Source organism: Peromyscus leucopus, chromosome 12 (assembly GCF_004664715.2).
Source record: "Peromyscus leucopus breed LL Stock chromosome 12, UCI_PerLeu_2.1, whole genome shotgun sequence".
In the NCBI taxonomy this organism is placed as follows: Eukaryota; Metazoa; Chordata; class Mammalia; order Rodentia; family Cricetidae; genus Peromyscus; species Peromyscus leucopus.
The window spans coordinates 13520528-13539439 of NC_051073.1; the positions used below are offsets into that span (position 1 = coordinate 13520528).

Sequence of the window (18912 nt, forward strand, 5' to 3'; positions counted from 1 at the left end):
TTTGTTTGTTACTTTATTTTCTCTTTACTCCTCCTGACTTTGATCCTGGGAAACTCTCAGACACCCTTGCACTTTTATTTGCCGCTCCCCCCGCCCCCAATCAGCATTCACAGGGATGAACCCCGTCTTTTCTGTCATGCTCCTCTGGCCTTCTGGTCTGTCAGCATTTTGGGAACAGGCTTTGGGTTGTTTTCATCACTGCTGTAGTGGAGACCTGATAGTAGTTCACATTCTCATAACCGTGGAGAACAGAGTATCTCTCTGCTGTTTCCTAACTTCTGTGTTAGGAAGAAAAAAATCAGTTTCGACAGAGACTATGAAACAGTAAATAAAACTTGTCAAAGTCTTTCATTCATTTAACATTGATAAGATACTTTAAAGCAGCAATGGGTTTCACAGCAGAACGGGTCAGAAGGTTCCAAGAGATTCAGTTACCCCTCACTTCAGGTCTTCAAACCCCCATCAGTGTGCTCACCAGAAAAGTATATGCTCACCTTGGTGTGTGGTCCCCATTATCCTGTCCTGCAGAGTCTCTTCACAGAGGAAACAGGCCTCATTCCTCCCAGAGCCTCAACCCTGCAGGCACTGATCGTCTTACCATCTCTGTCCTTCTGTCATGTATGGAATTGTCCTATGGCCGGCCGTTTCAGAGAATGCCAATGGTGGAATGCTTTGCATGACTTTCCTAAGGAGGAACGGAAAGCTGGTGTGCGAATCACGCTACCTAAGGAGACTGATTCACTGCGTCACAGCAGCACACACAGTTCTACCAAGTTCTGCTTGGTCGGAAATGGAGATTCACCCTTGTGGTAGCATTTCTCCTCCGCCAGAGTACAGTCTTGGATGCTGAGAACATGGTGTCGTCTCTGATGTATTTCCTCGTGGCCATGTCCTTTTGACCTCTCACTGCGTTCCGATGCTCCTGGGATGGTCGGGAGTTTCAGTTTCCTTCAGTTGACGTGTTTTAAACACATAGTTCGGTGTTTCAAATCCAGAAAAGGCATTTGCTGTGTGTACGTTGACAGCCTTCACCGCTGGGGAACATGCTGGGAATAGTCTCCCTTACCATCTTAGCAACTGACTGTCTTCCTGGGAGTGTCTCTTGCCTGGTGTATTAAGAAATCCCTCAGCCTCCCCTTTCCACCAACTTCTCCCTCCTCTTGTCCTCCATCATTATTATGCTCAGCTTTGCAAACCGGTCTCACGTCCCTTGCATCACAGAATGATGGCCGGGGGTTTCAGCTGGTGCTAGGAAAGCGTGTTTCCGCCTTTGAGTGCTTCCTGTTCGTCTAAAAGCTACAATTAGAGGTGGGAAGAATGTCGCCGTCAGGGTTCTTGGAGAAGATGCACTGTCCCTAGAACACAGGTGTGTGCTTCCCCTTTAAATAGTGTCCGGAGAGATAATTGAATTCACGGACATCTAAATTTAATTCCAGAAATCAAAGCTATGATAATAAGAACGGGACCTGAGTTCTCTTAGGGCAAGTAATTTAATTTCTCAGCCAGTTGAACTATTATGCATCTCAGTCCTTTGTTATTATGACAGTAAATTACGCACACAGATGCAGTGAGGGATGATGGACACATAATTCCTTCTTTTCCACCCCCTTGCCGGCTAGATGCCCACCAGAATGCAGATCACTTTAAACTGCTCTTCCCACAGCCGAGGCTTCTTTCTGGAGCTTTAAAAGCGGCATTTACGTAATAAGGGAGGGTGGAAAGGCACCTTAGGCAATCCAGGCACATGTTTTCCTCACTCTATCTGACAGCCTAGGTCTAACTTAATCCTGGACCATACACTTGAACACTGTGCCACCGGTCATGGGGCAAGATCATGGGTATTTCATGGTTTGAAGAGAATCCTGGCCTGGTTTAGCACGCCCGCGCACACCCCCCCCCCCACACACACACACTCTGCCTTTTTGAATTACCACTGACATTGGAGAACCCAAGAGTTGTGACTGATCTGATTGCGTAAAGCAGATCCAGACACAGTAAACTAACTGATGTGCACCCATTTGGTTCACGAGGAGAACAATCTGAGATTAAATAACAGAATAAACCCCAAATAAAATCTAGGCCAGCTTTAGGTTTAGTGTTGAAACGTGGCCTCCAGTGGTAGGTGTGTGCACAGAAATTTTTGTGCAGGCTGTCAAGACAATCAATTATTTCACAGCATTTATATCTAAGCAGACGGAGGCTTAAACCATCTGATTATCCATGCCAATGTCTTATCTTTGTTTCTCACCTATTTCTTTATGGACTCAATGAAAATTTGATAATCCGAGATAGTCTTCTGCTTGTCAACACATTATGCATTAACACTTGACTAAATTATTCTGCTTAATTATTTCCTCTTTATGTTTTAGCCAAGTGCTTCAGAATGTGTTGTCCTTTTATCACGTTGCACCGGAGTTTGGAAAATGTCCCCTTGAGAAGCAAGACATATTTTTATAGAATTTTTTTAAGATCTGCATCCCGTGCTTTGTACCCCAGGGCCTCATATGCATCATTCATTATACACCCTGTACAGAAAAGCCCCTGGTGTGTAGAGGAGATCACAGCATGCCCTCCATGCTGTAGTCATCTCTTCGGATTTCTTTCCCCTTTCATTTTCCCCAAAACACCTCTCTGCTCTACTGTCAGACACTGAGTTTGAAAGTCTTTCAGCTTTCCGGGAGCATCCTAAATCATGGCTGGGACCCTCCCAATCTCCAGTGCAGATGAAATTGGCTATAGTCTGTGACACCCACGCTCCCCTAGCCATTACCAGCTGAGTCATCTCTCCAGCCCCAACACTCATTACACATCAGCATGTCACAGCTAATACAGCCTTCCAGATCCCCGTTGCTTTCCCCAACTCCACGCTGCTTCTTGCTGGCCAGAATCAACTTCAGATGATAATTCCCGTGCAGTCTGTCTGTTGCTGGGGGCATTCACACGGGTACGACCGCCCTTCCTCCCATTTGTATAGCGCTTCTCATTTGTCGGAGCCGAGACAGAGACTCTCAGTCTCAAATATTTGTCTTGGCTTTGCGATCTGATCCAGTGTGCCTCTCTTCTTTCCTATCACAATTCAGGGTAGGCTTCTCCCTCTCTTTACCTTCAAACGCTCTTGGTCAGGCTTGCACTGGCAGCCAGATGCTTTCCACAAGGATACCTTAGTAGCCTTTTAAATTATGTCCTAGACACGTCCTTTAGTGGTTCTACCTCTGATTACTACCTACCATGTGTACATCACTATATAGATGTTTACAGCCATAGCATCTCTAGACGAGCTACATAATTTTGCCTTTTCTATAATGTCATGGAGTTGGAGTCATGATCATCCTCTTTTTGCAGCCATTAAACTAAGAAGTGCTATATGTCTACCTGTGAAACATTTTGTTGACCTCAGCTAGAGTTCCTACTTAACCTGCTTTCAACCTTCTGTGTGTGTGTGTGTGTGTGTGTGTGTGTGTGTGTGTGTGTGTGTGTTCCAATCCTGTGCTCCCTCACAAATGACCAAATTTTTTCCCTGATTTTTCTTTACTTTCCTACACTTCGTTCAGCTGAGTACCTGATGGCTGTTTTCATTTGTTCTTCCAGTGAAGACAAAGTGGTAGAAGTTGCAGAAGAGGAGGAAGTGGCTGACGTTGAGGAAGAAGAAGCTGATGATGAGGAGGATGTGGAGGACGGGGATGAGGTGGAGGAGGAGGCTGAGGAACCCTACGAAGAGGCCACAGAGAGAACCACCAGCATTGCCACCACCACCACCACCACCACCGAGTCCGTGGAGGAAGTCGTCCGAGGTAATCCACTGTTGGATTTTTACTTTCAAGTGTCCTGGGATAAAAGAAAGCAGAATGGGAGAAAACTGACTTCAGTCAGCACTATGCCCTCCCCTTCCCCCACCCCCTGCCCTCCCTTTCCTCCCTGGAGCCATGGGACTTCTTGTGCTTGTTTTCTTACAGGTGTTGGTTTGATTTGGTTTAACCATCAGTTCAGCAATCCATTTAAATGAATACAAATCCCGTCTGCACAGTCTCTCCTATACCTGGTGTATGCTGTTTAAGGAATCCTACAGACTGTTTGATAAGACCCCACCTAGCCAGAAGTCCATGAAATTGACAAGTGCTGAGTCCTCCCCTGGTGGTGGGTGTTCACTGCTCAGCATTGCCCCTCCTCTTGGATCTCCTTGATTGGAAGGACTGTGCTGGGCTTAGAGACAATTTCAAGAAATCTTGTTTGTGGGAATGATTTTCATTAGATTTTACTAATTTTACATAAGATTTTACTAAATCTAATTTTTAATATGATTTGGTAAGAGTCACTTTATTTCATGTTGTGAAATTCAATGTGGGTGACTGGTATGAGTTGTTTAACTGGAAAGTATGGCGGCGCCTTCTTCAAGAAGCCGCTGTAAATCTGTTTCCTTAGCTCTCTCCTACTGCTAATGTCCTCCTGAGAATGCTGTAAGCCAAATGAGCTAAAAAGACTTTTCATCACCAGGGAATGAAAGCAAATATCCATTTTACAGTAAACAACCAAATGTTATGCCAACTAATGTGTTTTGAGGTTGAGATGTTTAATAGGTATGCGTTGGTTTTTCCCCCCTACAGTAAAAGCTGCCTCTAGAGCTCGATTTAATGAATATGGGTTGACTTAATTTTAGTGTAATGCAAATGATATTAACTTTAGTCCACAAATGCTATAAGAATGTAAAATTTCCTTTCCCTTTTGGTTAAAAAGTATGATTATGGCTCATTATAGTTGAATATGGGGCACTGTCCAACTCAAGTACATTGTTACTTATTATTGCTCCCTCCCTTTGCTGCATTTTTAAGAATGTTATTGAGGTATGATTTATATACCATAAGATGAGCTAATTTTCAATATATATAACTCAGTGACTTTAATAAATTTACTCAATTATTTAATATCACCGTAGTCCAGCCTAAGAACATTTCAGCATCCCAATGAGGTACCTCCTGCCCACTCACAGAGGTGATTCTCACTCACAGCCCCAAGCAGCAGCTACTCTACTTCGGTCTCCATCGAGTTGCCCTTTTCTGAGTAGTTAGTATGTCAGCGAGGTTGTATGTGAATAGCTTTATGACTAACTTGTGACACTTAACAGTGTTTGGGGATTTTGTGTTTTTTTACTTGGAGCCTTTGGTAAGTCATGTTTCTTAATTGAACACTCAGCCCCCACCGATCTAATGGATTGTTTGGGAAAGGAGCTTGCAGTTCCAAGGACGTGCTACAACTTTATCATTCCCTACTAAAGACAGCTTCTTATTTATTTTAGCTTGTGAGAGAATGTTCAAGTAGAGGTACCCTTGATCTGAATGGACTGCTCTTCACATGCCCAAGGCATCTTTTCCCAGAGAATTTTTTCAAATGTCTCTTGAGGCCAAGACTCATAGATCTGACCTAATGATTTTTTTTAGCCTCACTTTTCTCAGTGAGGAAAGAGGTGGGGTTTTTTTTTGTTGTTGTTTTGGTTTTTTTGTTGTTGTTTTAGTTTTTTTCTTAGGGTTTCTTTTCCTGACAGTCTTTAGAATTAGGGAGCATATGTTTGGCACCTGCTCTTTTGGTAGGTTTGAAAGGAACAGGTGATGAGCACACATAGGCTCATGATGGTCATGAGTGCTGAGGTACAGGAGGAAGAAATCAAAGCCAAGGAAATACAAAATCACCTACCCTGTGAGAAATAAGAACATAAGGACTGCTTCAAGAGTCAGAATGAGCCTCTAGATTGACCAAAGAAGGTTCTTAAGAGCAGATGGCATTTACACTAGGGCCCCAAGGGTGGGCAGGGGGAGTGTCTCCTGGTAAATTTTGTTCTAGTGCACATCACAGTCAGCAGGGAACAGGAAAACCAAACTGAGGCTTTGGTGGAAAGGGAGCGGCATGTTCGGGAGGCAGAACAAGTTGACATCCTGCGTAAGAGAATCAGAGACATTGGGATTGGGGCCAAAATGTGGATGTGTCCAATGCCAGGTTGGGAAGTACAGGTGATGAGAATGGTGGGGTTTGGTGTGATTGTGCCGCTACGAATCACAGAGTGGTAAATTTAGGCTCATATTCTAACCAAGACCGGATTTTCTTGAGATAATGTGATTTTATTACCCCTGAGTCGTGTTATTTTCTGATTTTTGTCCTGTCCTTTTATTTTTCACTTTCACGTGTGACTTTGTAATTTTAGATGCTTTTCATGTAATATGTAATTTTAGATATCCCCATAGAACGTACAAAGACATGCACCCTATGGAATTTTTTTCTAGAAAGCCCAAGGCAATGAGGAATTTATAAAGAAATCTCTAGGTTAGCTATTTAGAAGACAAATCCAAAGCAGACACTAGTTCTAAAGATAAGCAGGGGCTGGGGCGTGGCATAGCAGGTAGACCACTTGCTGCAAAGGCAGTGGGACCTCAGTTCATATCCTCAGAGCCCATGAAAAAAGCCGGGCATGGCGTCTGGAGCCAGCAAACCAGGCCTGTGGAGGACAGAGTCAGGAGGATTGTGAGGGATGCTGGGAGGTGTTCAGTGAAAGATCCTGTGTCCAGGAAATAAGGCAGGAAGTATTCAAGCAGGACATCTAACATCCTACGCTAGAAAAGCAAACATACACGCACACACGCACACACACCATTTATCCTATAAATAGATTTTTTTTTTCATATGAATACGTTCATTCTCTGTAAAGTTTATGAAGTGGACCAAAGGTATAAATAAGTAATCTTTCTTGAATAGAGGTCTAAAAGAAACATGCTGTGGTGTAGTGTATCTGTTCATGATGCAGATGTTTTCGATGGTAGGATCAAAGGGAACAAACCATCCCTGTACATTCCTCGTATAGAAGGTGTTTCCTGATTCTTCCCCTGCTGGGAACAACAGCAATAAGCGGAGCTGACTGCACACTTTGTAGAACTCCTCCTACAGAGCCTGCTTCTGGACCCTGAAAGTAAACACTGCTTGCAAAGATCAGTATTGCAATCTCATTGTCAGTGTTAATGTTTCGGCCTCTGGAAGGAAATAAATGTGGCCTACCACCATCTAGAAAGAAAATCGTTTCCTCATCACCAGCCTCTAGTGACTAGCCTGGGTCCTTACTGTGCTTCCTAAGAACTAGTTGCTTTCATACCCCATCAGCACTCGAGGGGAATAAACAGAGGGAGAAAATAGATGCTATTTGTACCATGGTCATAAATTTCCAACCCCAATTGTCTGTTCTGCATGAGTGATTGCAGAGAGAAGGGAATTCTTTGGAGGCAAACAAGTTACTGCAGAGTCCGTCTGGCTTTTAAGCTTTGCTAATTAAGAAAATGTTGCATGTTAATCGAATGGATCAAGTTATTACCAGTTAAGTAAAGCAACAGTCTACTTAGATACTTCTTAGTTTTCAGCTCATAAGCCCAAGATGTCAGGGTTTTTTTTTTCAACTCTGAAATGTGAGTTTTGTGGTAACTGCCATAACCTTCAATTTAGCCTACCCTATTTTGCCTATCCAGAGAAACTATATTTTACCTCATGTTTATTTATCCAGCAAATATTCATGGTGTCTCCATTGCCAACTAAAGTTTTTGCCCCTGTGGAAAGCACAGCAAGGCTAGAATAGATGTGCTTTTGCCTGCTGGCAGACTCTGCCAGATCTAGGTTTGAGTTCTTTATTGCAGATAGAAGTTTTCTGGCTCACCATTCCCCTTGCCCTTTGAGGCTAGAATTCTGCCCTTTACACCTTATAGCCATGGTATACAGTAGAAAAGTTACATCCACAGTTCAGGTCAAGACAATTAAGTCTTTGGGAAACTTTAAAAATAGGTTAGTCGTGTAACCAGTAATCGATGAAGCCAGGATTTGGGCCTCGTGAGCTGGGCTATTTCAGTTTTACTAAGCGTTATTTTTACTTTTCTTTCTAAATTCATACTATTCCATTTAAGTTGCATACCTCGTAAGTGCTATGGACATGGATGTATCTTTTATTTCTGCTCTGAGCATTTCTGGAATTTTTTTATTTTTAAATTAAATGATAATAATGACCAGAGGTCAACTAATAACAGATGATTAAGGGTCAGAATACTATATCCCAGGGACCAAAAATAACATGTTACCTATTTTTTAAGACAAAGGTTTTCCTAAGAGACTCAGCCCCATTTATTTAAATATTGTCTCTGGCTATGTTTATGCTATAGAAGCCAAGCCAAGGAGCTGGGTAGTTGCAAAGGAGATTATATTGTCTGAAAAGACCAAGACATGTATTGTCTGGCCTTTCCAGAAAATGTTTCTTAGCCTCTAATATTGTCCATTAAAAGAATTCTATAAGTCCTTTATTTTCCAGATACTACTTATTAATATCAAGTTGATGTGTGTGTGTGTGTGTGTGTGTGTGTGTGTGTGTGTGTGTGTGTGTGTGTACATGTAGGTGTGTATGCAGGTACATATTCCTACATGTGTATATGTGTATAGAAGTCATAGGACAACCTCAAGTATTATTCCTCAGGTCCTAAACACCTTCTTTTTGCTCCTTTTTGGGCAGGCAGGGTCTTTTCACTAGCCTGGAACTCAACAAATAAACTAGGCTAAATGGCCAGTAAGTACCAGGGACCCACCTATCTCTGTCTCCCAGGTTGGGATTGTGAATAGTACCTCCTTGCCTGGCTTTTTTTTAATGTGAGTATTGAACTCAAGTCATGTTTACATAACAAGCCGTTTATAGACTGACCTATCACCCCATCTCCAACTGTAGTGTTTACAGAAGACATTATCATTTTATGGCCTTGGGCCAGTTAAATAACCTGCTTTTTACTATCTCATGTAAGTACTGAAGTTACTTTGTACATTCCCTCTCTTTGCATGATATATGCTAAGTACTTAATATAATACCTTCAGAAGACTTCCACTCTGTTGTGAGCCTAGTTGCTCAGATTTAGTCCTGCTTAGCCATCCATCCTGTGAACTGCCAACCTTGCATGAAGCAAGCAGCTTTTAATTCTCAGTGTGTCTCTCCATGAAGCTGAGGTTAATAATACCTGTCTAATATTTAGCTACTTTGTGAGAAGTGAGTGATGTAATCCCTGGGAACCACTGAGCACAGTTCCTGGTAGACAGGAAGTACTCAGCCTTGAGTCTATGGTCATTGTGGTTGTAGACCTCATTTCAATCCCCTAATATATTCTGAACATTAGACAACTAATGTTTACTACCGGTTAGAAGTGTTAAAGGTAAACCAACAGATTGATGTTTTAATTACAGATGTGATACATCTATGATCTGTTGGTACAACAGAGCTGGTGTTTACAGACAGCATTCTGTTACCATTAAAATGCACCATGAACTCATTTTCTTGCTTAAAATAGGTTTTTTTTGTGTGTGTGTGAATATATTCCACATATCAAAATATTTGCAATTAAATTTTGTATCTAGCAGAAAATTGAACAAGATGGTACTAAATGTTGCCACATTTCAAGATAAGAATTTTTATTCCTTTTGACTGTTTTATGCCTTGTGGAAGGAAACTCTTCAGTAAGGGGACAGAGAGAGAGAGAGACTCTGATACAGGTGACTTTTTAAACAGTTATGTTTGTGAAACTGAAAACTGCTGTCTGAACACTGCTCTATGTTAGCTGACTGACCTCGTGAACAGCTCCTGGTCTCCTGCTGACTGAGGAGCACCGTTGATGGACCGGAATGCATCCTCCAATATTGATGGGGCACTTCTACATACTGGGCGCAGCATTGCTTACTCGGGCCATGGGGACAGGAACATTGGTAGCTTGGGTCCTTCCTTCCAGACCTGCACAGTCTTTAAGAAGGAATCTGCTCACACTGTGTGGAAAGGGACATTGGTAGCCTGGAGGAAAGAAAATGCTTGGGAGTTTTCACCTAAGGCCCAGTGAAGAAGTGGTTATAAAGGGAGAGGAATTGACCAACAGACAGAAGTCTAGCAAGCCTCGTAAATGAGTCAAAGCCATGTTTGTTAGCTTATCCCTCCTATCTCCATTGTTACCTCTTTGTAAAAGCATGGCATAAGGAATCCTGGCCTCACTTGTGGATTTCTGGCTTTGTCCATCCTATTTAACTTTTTACAGAGTCTGGGGAAACAGTAAACTTGGCCCTGCATGAACGTAAAATGAACTCAAAGCCCTAAGGTGTGCTTGGGGACAGGACAAGGGACCACAGTGCCTCCTTCGGGAGCAAGCTGCAGGCTTTGACCTCTCTGCTTCAACCGAGGCAAAGAGAATGTACTCACATGCGGAGGCCCAAGTGCAGCATCCCTTGAAGGTCAGCGGAACTGGTAGCAGCGCTGACCATCCACGCGGCGATGGCCGCCTGTGTTTTCGTGCCCTGTGACAGAGCAGTCCTTGATTCTGAAGCATTCCGTACATGCTTTGCTGGGACGGAGTGCTGCATCTAAGTGTTCTGTGTGGTTTAACCATCCTAATCCGGAAAGACCACTGCAGCAGTCAGGGTGCTCAAGTTACAAGACTGGGGAGCAGAGACTTAGAGACAGAGAAATAGTATACGTGAAGGTGCTTGTCTTGTTTTTAATAAGAACTTCATTAATTTTCCATCCACAAAGTTCATAATCCAGTGCCTAGCACATTCACAACGATGTGTACTGTAAGAAAGTTTTGTGCCTGAAGTGCAAATTCTAAGTCTACTTTTAACAGTTTTTAATTAAAAAAAAAAAAAGTTCCTTAAAATGCGATACAACAAAGTAGAGTTATACAGTTCATATAACTATATGTACGTTTCTCCTTTTCAGTTAGTTCTCAAGTCCAAGGGTGCATTGACTCAGGTAACAAAGCTATGCTTTTTGATGGAAAGATTTAGTTCCCTTAGTAATGGGTGTCCAGAATTTTAAAAAGCAGGGCGGATTGCAGCCCGAACACCTGCTGCTCTTGGTCTTGAACCATCTCGCCCTTCTGAAGAGTCACCTGTGACTGCTAGGCACTTACGCCAGCACAGGATGTCTGTCCTTTTGGGATTCTATCAGGGGATGAGTAAGAATTCCAGAAGAGACGAGGATGGAAACAGTCTCAATTTCAAGTGTTCACAAGTTCCCTGGCTTTTAAGGCAGCAGCCCACATGTTAGAAAATCCAGACTCACGATGTAAAATGAATGAGTAAGGAAGTGAGTTTAGGGCAGAAGAGCTAGGACAGATGTACTGTGTTTATCCCATAATGGTAAAACGGTAACATCCTTGTGAGAACGGGATGCTTTTCTTCTACTTGTATCTTGTTGAATAGAACTTTTGAGATGGAATGGGAAAATGTCACATTTTGAATTCTTTTAAAATATTTAATTTTATTTTACAATACAATTATGTTCTACATATCAGCTACGGATTCCCTTGTTCTCCCCCTCCTGCCCCCCTCCCTTTCCCCTCAGCCCACCCCTCATTCCCACCTCCTCCAGGGCAAAGCCTCCCCCGAGGACTGGGATCAACCTGGTAGACTCAGTCCAGGCAGGTCCAGTCCCCTCCTCCCAGGCCGAGCCAAGCGACCCTGCATAAGCCTCATGGGAAGGTGGTCACTAGAATTCACATTTTGGAGAAGAGACATTTTCATAGAATCAAAATATAAGAGAATTATTATCTCAGCATTGGATTTAAGGCTGTTAAATAATTTAACATTATTTTGATGTGTTTAAAAACAGCTGATTGTATAGAGTGGGATAAATATGTCTTGATAATTGGTTAAAAGTAGTTTATCCATATTTCTATATTTTTCTTAATTTTAAGAATCTTCATATATATTTTTTTATCTACTATTTCCCACATATATATGAACTTCTTTTAATAAACCAGACTTTTTTCCAATTTGTACCAATTCCTCTGCTCTTATGCTTTTAGGATGTGACGTGACTGTATATTGTATTATTAATAGAATACATTTCAATGACATTTAAATAAATTAACTGGGCACAGTGGCTCACACATGCAATCTTAGCATCTGGGAGGCTGAGACTGGAGGATCAGCAGGGTTTGAGCCAACCTGAGCTATATCATGAGACCTTGCCTCTCAAAACACAGGCAGGAAAACCACACGCCCGCACACACTCACCACATGGTTGCATGGCGCTTATCAAACCTTGCTACTCATGAGTCACTCATGGCTTTCACGGAGCCTATACCACGGGGAGGGAAGTGGCTGCTCATGGACCATACTTTGAAAAAGATCTAGCACCATTTTCTGCCGTCTGTGTTTTGAGGGTTCTGGTCTAGAGACCAGAAAGAGGAGACAAGGAGGGAACGCTTTCCTGTCTAGTGGCTTTCCATGTGTGTCCTGGTTTTTCTCCGTGTGGCACGGTCAATCCTTACTAGACTGTGAAAACTAATTATTACAGGACTGCGGAATTTAGGGAGTCATAAACACTGCAGCTTGACATACCAGTGGTGGGATATTTATACGAAGGAAGTAGCCAAATGATATGATTTATTTTTTCCAGATAAACGCAATTTCTTGGCAAATCCCTCATTCAGATTTCTCCGTGACACAAGCTCTACCTCATTCTTACCTTGCTCTGGTTTTAAGCTTGTTGGTACCACGCTGAGTGTCAAACAGGAAACGGAAACCAAGGTTGAGGAAACACAGTGGTACGGTCTCCATGCTCCCTCACAGCACCAGCGCAGGGGCACTGTTGACTGTAAAACTCATTTCACGGGCCCATCTCCTTCAGGTGCCGTTCTCTAAGAAACCTTCCTGCACAGGGCGATGTTGAACCAAGTCAGGTCTAATTACAGTGACAGAGAACTGCACACTTAAGTACAAAGCCTAGGCAACTGAGGGCACCTGCTACCACGGTTCTCAGCCTTTGAGTCACAACCACTCTGGGGATCGAATGACCCTTTCACAGGGCTTGCCTAATGCCATCAGAAATCACGGATGTTTAAATTATGATTCATGAAAGTTACAGTTACAAAGTAGCATCGAAAGCAGTTTTAATGGTTGGGAGTCCCTCCCACATGAGGAACTGTGTTAAAGGGTCTCAGCATTAGGAAGGTTGGGAACCATTGTGCTAGAGACGTCTGTCACAAATCAGCACCTGGCTTCCTCCTGAGTCTGTGGCTTCAGTAAGGTGCACAGCTACTTGTTGATTTGTTGATATTTCCCCCATATTTGGAACATGAGACTTGCCATAAAACTTCAGCTCCAGCTTACTGGCCTAATTTGCATGATTATACTTAGTAGAATATGATTACTAGATAATAAATATTTCATTTATTTCCTGATAGATTTATTATCTTATTTTTATGACTACTCATTAATATTCACAACACATGATGAATGAAATTTCTCTCTTAGAAGTATGTGATTTTAGCATTGGAACGAAGCACATTCTTTAAGAATAACCACTTTTCTCATGTGTTGATTTAAAATTTGTTTCATCTATAAAAAAAATCAAACAAAATTTATCTACAGAACACAGTTTTGGTTCTGATAAATTAGGCTGTTGGAGTGTTATTATGTTGCAATATTCAAATTAACCCAATAACTTAATTGGGATTTTTAAAAAGTAAAAGAGTTTTCCATGCTTATTTTGTTAGTAATATAATTCTTTTGGGGTTTTGTTGTGTTTTGTTTTGTTTTTGTTTGTTCTTTGTTGTTGCTGCTGCTGCTGGTCAAGCACTTGCTGTGTAGACTAGACTGGCCTTGAGCTTATCAATGTCTTCCTGCTTCTGACTTCCAAGAACTAGGATGGGCAGGTGTACACCGCCACACCTGGATCAGGGCTGTTTTAAATGACACTGAAGTCAGCCTCTTCCGTTATTGGTGGGTTGAATGTAGACCGCAAAATGAAATTTATTTGAAATATTGATGGTCAATATTTCAACTTAGTACTGCTGATGTGAATGTCTTCACCTTTCTTTTCATCTTGTTTCACTGTTAAGTCAGACGGGTAACGATTTATTGCTAAAGCCAACTGTATTATTGTCTTTCTACTCCACAATTAGAGACAAAGAATACAAAATAGGGGATTTTCAAAGAAGCACATTTGTATTATCTATGTCTAATATGTTGTGTTTAATTAAGCATGTTTCACAGAATGTGGAGAAAATCATGCTTTGAGAATTTCTCCCTGAGAATCTACATTTCTTAATTCTATGCATTAAACTCTGGTATCAGAAGCAGCGTGATCCACTGGCTGTCTGCTGGGTGCAGAAGGGAGGGTACACTTTAGCCCAGTCCTTGCAGTCTCCCGCAGACCTACCCCTATCCTCTCCCCCCCACAATCTCAGCCTCCCAGATGCTAAGATTGCATGTGTGAGCCACTGTGCCCAGTTAATTTATTTAAATGTCTAGATGATCATTTGGCATTGTTTTATCCCATTACCTAGCCTGTGCTTAGGTTCTAGTACTGTTATTCAGCGAGCTTCAGAGAACAATCCCCCTGTAAGGGAGCCATGACGCACTCTGCAGGGCCTGGGGCAGACAAGCAGCAGGAGACCTCACTATTTAGTGCTGTGAGAGGTGTAAGCTGAAGATCAATGTGGATAGATTTTGCTCCTAGGCTCTGTTGACTGAGGGCCATGCCAAGTTGAGTGCACAACTTCTGTTCCTCTTGTGGCCACACTGCAAGTCCAGTGCAAGGCACCATGGTCTAATATTGACATTAATATAACCTAAGAAGAGATGAATGGGGAGTGCTGTCACATTAGAAACATGCACGAGGGTGCTAAGCATGGTGGTGCATGTGTATAATTCCAGCCCTCAAAAGGAAGAAGAGGGGGCCCACAACAGGGCTACCAGAGAGAGATACATAGTGAGAGCTGTCTCTTGACAGGAATATATTGAGATCGCTGCAGGAGACAAAGTGAAACATAGAAAACCCTTTCTGAAAGTATCTATTCCAGTTGAAATAGATGATAAGGATCTCAATCAAGGCAGAGGATGCTGATGACTGTGCTTCCCAGGACTTCCACATGTGGGCTACAATCCAGAAGCTGCTGTCACTCACTTGATAAGCACCACCCCCAACTAATTTTCTTTTTGTTACTTAGAGTACCAGTCTAATTTGGGGATGCTAGAACCAAATGATGGGGTTCCTTCATCAAGATGCCAGCCAGTTTTTATGCTATGCCAGAATTCCATACAGGAACCATTTCAAAAGCTAGGCTTAGGGGCCATGGGCTTTCAGAGGATTGAATGGGGCGTCTTTGGTGATGTGTCCTTGTCAAACTGTGGGAAGGTTGGAACCATTTTACATGCTTGTTACACAGAGAACGTCCCCTTAGTCACGTTTGAGGCAAAGGCCCAAGGCTTACCCGTTCTTTATAGATTTTGTCTTTATTTGATTACGGTATTGACAGGAGGTCCGGGTGGGGCGGGGCATCTTCTGGGATACAATATCCAGGTGCATAGTATCTCCAACAGACAATTGAGCAGGACATGGAGTAATAGTAGTTGAAGGTAGCAGTTGAAGGTAGGTACAGTGAAGTGAAAATTGAAAAGGTATACTCCATGAGGTAGGAGTGGGCTCAGGAGCATCCTTCCCTTCAGGTCTCGGGGAGTTTCTTTTGGCTGCTGTCAAGGATTTGTTTTTTTCTGTTTGTTTGAAGAAAGTTATGTAACCTTGGAGTATTGCAGGATGGTCTTTTTGGTTGCTGGGACCCAGAGATTAATTATCTTCTTAGGACCCAACAGTCTACAGTTCTTCCCCATGCTGGCTGTTTGTAACCTAGGGGCTCTGGATTTTACACAGCTTTTATCTTTTAGAAAGGTATTTTCCCTTTGGGCGAGTTAGTAAAACTGAGTCTAAAGAAGATGTACATATATGAAGGGTCAGCTAGCAAGGGTAGGGAGCAAACCCCCCCCCCCAAAAGACATGGGACTGTTGTTCTACTTCCAGCAAAAGCAGATAATATAGGAAGTGTATAGAGTTCTGACTTCTAATCGTGATCAACTTTGAAAATGCACCTGATTGGATTACTGTATTTTAAGCCAACGGGGATTATGAAACTGATTTTGGGGACAGTAGCAAGACAGACTGGCAGGTAAGGTGTGTTTTAATGTAAAATAACATGTGGTATATGTTTATAAATTTGAATGTGTTTGCTATATATTACTGTCTACTACATTATGGGCTAAGGGTAAGATAAAAATGCACTAAAAATTTTTTTCTTAGAGTTATCATGATTGACTGTCAGTCACGCTTACAGATAACACATACGTTTTCAGGTTTAATCAGTGGACAGACTGGAAACATTAAAAATGGATGTGGTTAATTATGCACGAGTCTAGGTGATCATTTACTACAGAAAACAGTCAGAAGTTGGTGAGAGCTTAAACTGCGGGCGGCATCACAACCCAAACCATCCTTTTACATCACAGTTGGCTCAAAGTTGTTTTTAAGAGATTTTTTTTTTAAAGCGAATTTTTTGGTGTGCAGATACTTTTTATCCTTAAATCAAGAAAAAGGTCTTTTTGCCTCTAGCCAAAAATCCTTTAGCTGCTGCTGCATCCTACACATTAATGTCTTGTTTTGTGGGAGAGGTGAGTCTGAGTCTGGGTAGGTGATGAAATTCCTCAGTGAAGACGTAATAGGTGCTACCAAAGACCAGCCCTGGTTGCCACTGGGGAGGCCGGTGCTTAAGATGAGTAAGTGTGTACATGAACAGCCAAAAGGTGTCTTTTCATGCTAAATGTGGTTCCCCACATCTCCTCTGATTAGAGGTGTGCTCTGAGCAAGCCGAGACCGGGCCATGCCGTGCAATGATCTCCCGCTGGTACTTTGATGTCACCGAAGGGAAGTGCGCCCCATTCTTTTACGGCGGCTGTGGCGGCAACAGGAACAACTTTGACACAGAGGAATACTGCATGGCGGTGTGTGGCAGCGTCTGTAAGTGGACCCTTCCTCCAGCCTGGCCACCTTTCGTCTTTCTCGCCACTGACTCTGCTCTTTGTGACAGATTGATTTTTTTTTCCCCCCTTGTTCTTGGGAATGGGCCTGTTGCTACCACTAACCGCATTCCTGTCAACTTCTCTAATTGCCAGAAGTCTCCATGATCATGAGCACATCTCTCCATCTATTTCTAATAAAGCATGGTCTTGGATGTATTCTTTGATAGCTGTGGTAGATTGTTCTCGCAACCTGCAGGAGCTTCTGACCGCTTCTCTTCACAAAGGGGCTAGAGCAGCTTTTGTCTTCTTATGTCCTTCCTGTAAATTCATACTCTGTGTCTGTCAAATACCTATGCGTTCATGTTTCTGCATGTACACATGTGCAACTAGTCTCTCACTAGAAGCTGGCTCATGAAGCTTCACTTGCCTTGACAAGATTGCTGTAGTGAATTCCTTTGTTATTTCATGACGTGTTTGTTTTTATTTTGTTGATGAAATTTGATTGAATTGAACTCATGCAGCCTGAGATGCTGTCTTAGTTAGGGTTTTATTACTATGAAGAAACACCATGACCAAAGCAACTCTTATAAAGGAAAACATTTAATTGGGACTCCCTTACACTTCAGAGGTTCAGTTCATTGCCATCACGGCAGGAAGCATGGTGGCACGGTGACCTGGTGCTGGAGGACAGCTGAGAGTTCTACATCTGGATCTGGAAGCAGCAGGAAGAGAGAGACGCTGAGGTTGACCTGAGCATCTGAAACCTCAAAGCCCACTCTCAGTGATCTACTTCCTCCAACAATGTCACACTTCCTAATAGCGCCACTCACTATGGGTCTATGAGGGCCATTTTCAGTCAAACCACCACAGACACCCACGTTGTTCCCTGAACCTAGAACATACGTATTTGTCAAGCTTTTATTTCCCCCCACCTTGGAAATAGGTAGACGAGGACAAAGGATATGCACCAGTTACAAAAAGTGCTTGTTGTGCATGTATGAGGACCTGAGTTTGAATCCCCAGAACACACTTAACCCAAATGAATAGCTGGTACCTCCGTAATACTAGCACTTCTAAAGGGAGATGGGAGGCAGAAACAAGAGCATCACCTGAACTCTGGGGCCGCCTAGCCTGGGCAACAAGTTGAAATAGACCCTGTCTCCAACAAGGTGGAAAGCATATGCTGGCACTGAGTTTGACCTCTAGCTGCCACGTGAGATCTATGGTGTGCCCGTTCACACGTGAATTCACAAGTGCATGCAAAAGAATAATGCTAGCCACTTTCAGTGGCATAAGGCTGAGGGTGCAGTGACTCTCTCTGGAACATCGAGCTTTCTTTACTTGTAGGGAACAGTTATACGGAGTCATGATGACTTCAATGCAAGGTGAAATATTTCCCCAGAGAGTCAGCCCTTAAGAAGTCATGTCTCAGATCCATGGAATACCTGCTTTTATTAATAGCCTTTCAAGTTAAGTCAACTGTATTTGCTCATTCTTGACCACAAGTTAGAAATATTAATTATTCAAGGATCTTAGTAGTTGTGCATTTCTCTTTTGAGAGATTCTTTCATTTTATTCCTGCATTTACAGGGACACAATCCCTACCCAGGAGTACCTGGGAAAATTCTTAACAATTTTCCAGCCAAATCATAAAATCAAGCAAAACAACAAAAGATTTGCTCCATTCACCTTAAGTCATGAAGTAGCTGGTACTTGGATGAGACCTGGAAAGTTCTTCTTGGTCTCCTAGGAGATGACTCCACTTCAGTCCTCTGTAGAAACAAGTGTGGGGGCTCATTGGATAAGAGCAGATACTGGAGCTCAAGATACCCACCCTCATTTTCACCTAGAGGTTAATTGGGTTAGGTAACATGGAATACAATGAGGGATTCTGTAGCCTGGAGCCTTTGGAATAAAGGGCTTTTGTTGCTACACTCTCAAGGGTTTAGCTGCTAGGTGAGGATTTCCTGGCAAAGTTCTAAAGTTTTTCCCCTTTCCCTAAGGTAGGTTTATTTTCTGGAATGTGATAGCATTTCCTGGCAATGAGGAAGTTTGCTTTATATTATTAGCAGAGATGAATTC

General features: G+C 42.5%; 1 protein-coding gene across 1 annotated transcript in view; it reads left to right on the forward strand.

The window, feature by feature from the left end:
- Positions 1-18912, forward strand: part of LOC114697683 (amyloid beta precursor protein) — a 228935-nt gene that overhangs the window by 123638 nt on the left and 86385 nt on the right. The window contains 2 exon segments of the mRNA XM_028875973.2: positions 3588-3791; positions 16661-16828. Of these exon segments, the coding sequence (XP_028731806.1) occupies positions 3588-3791; positions 16661-16828 (372 nt within the window).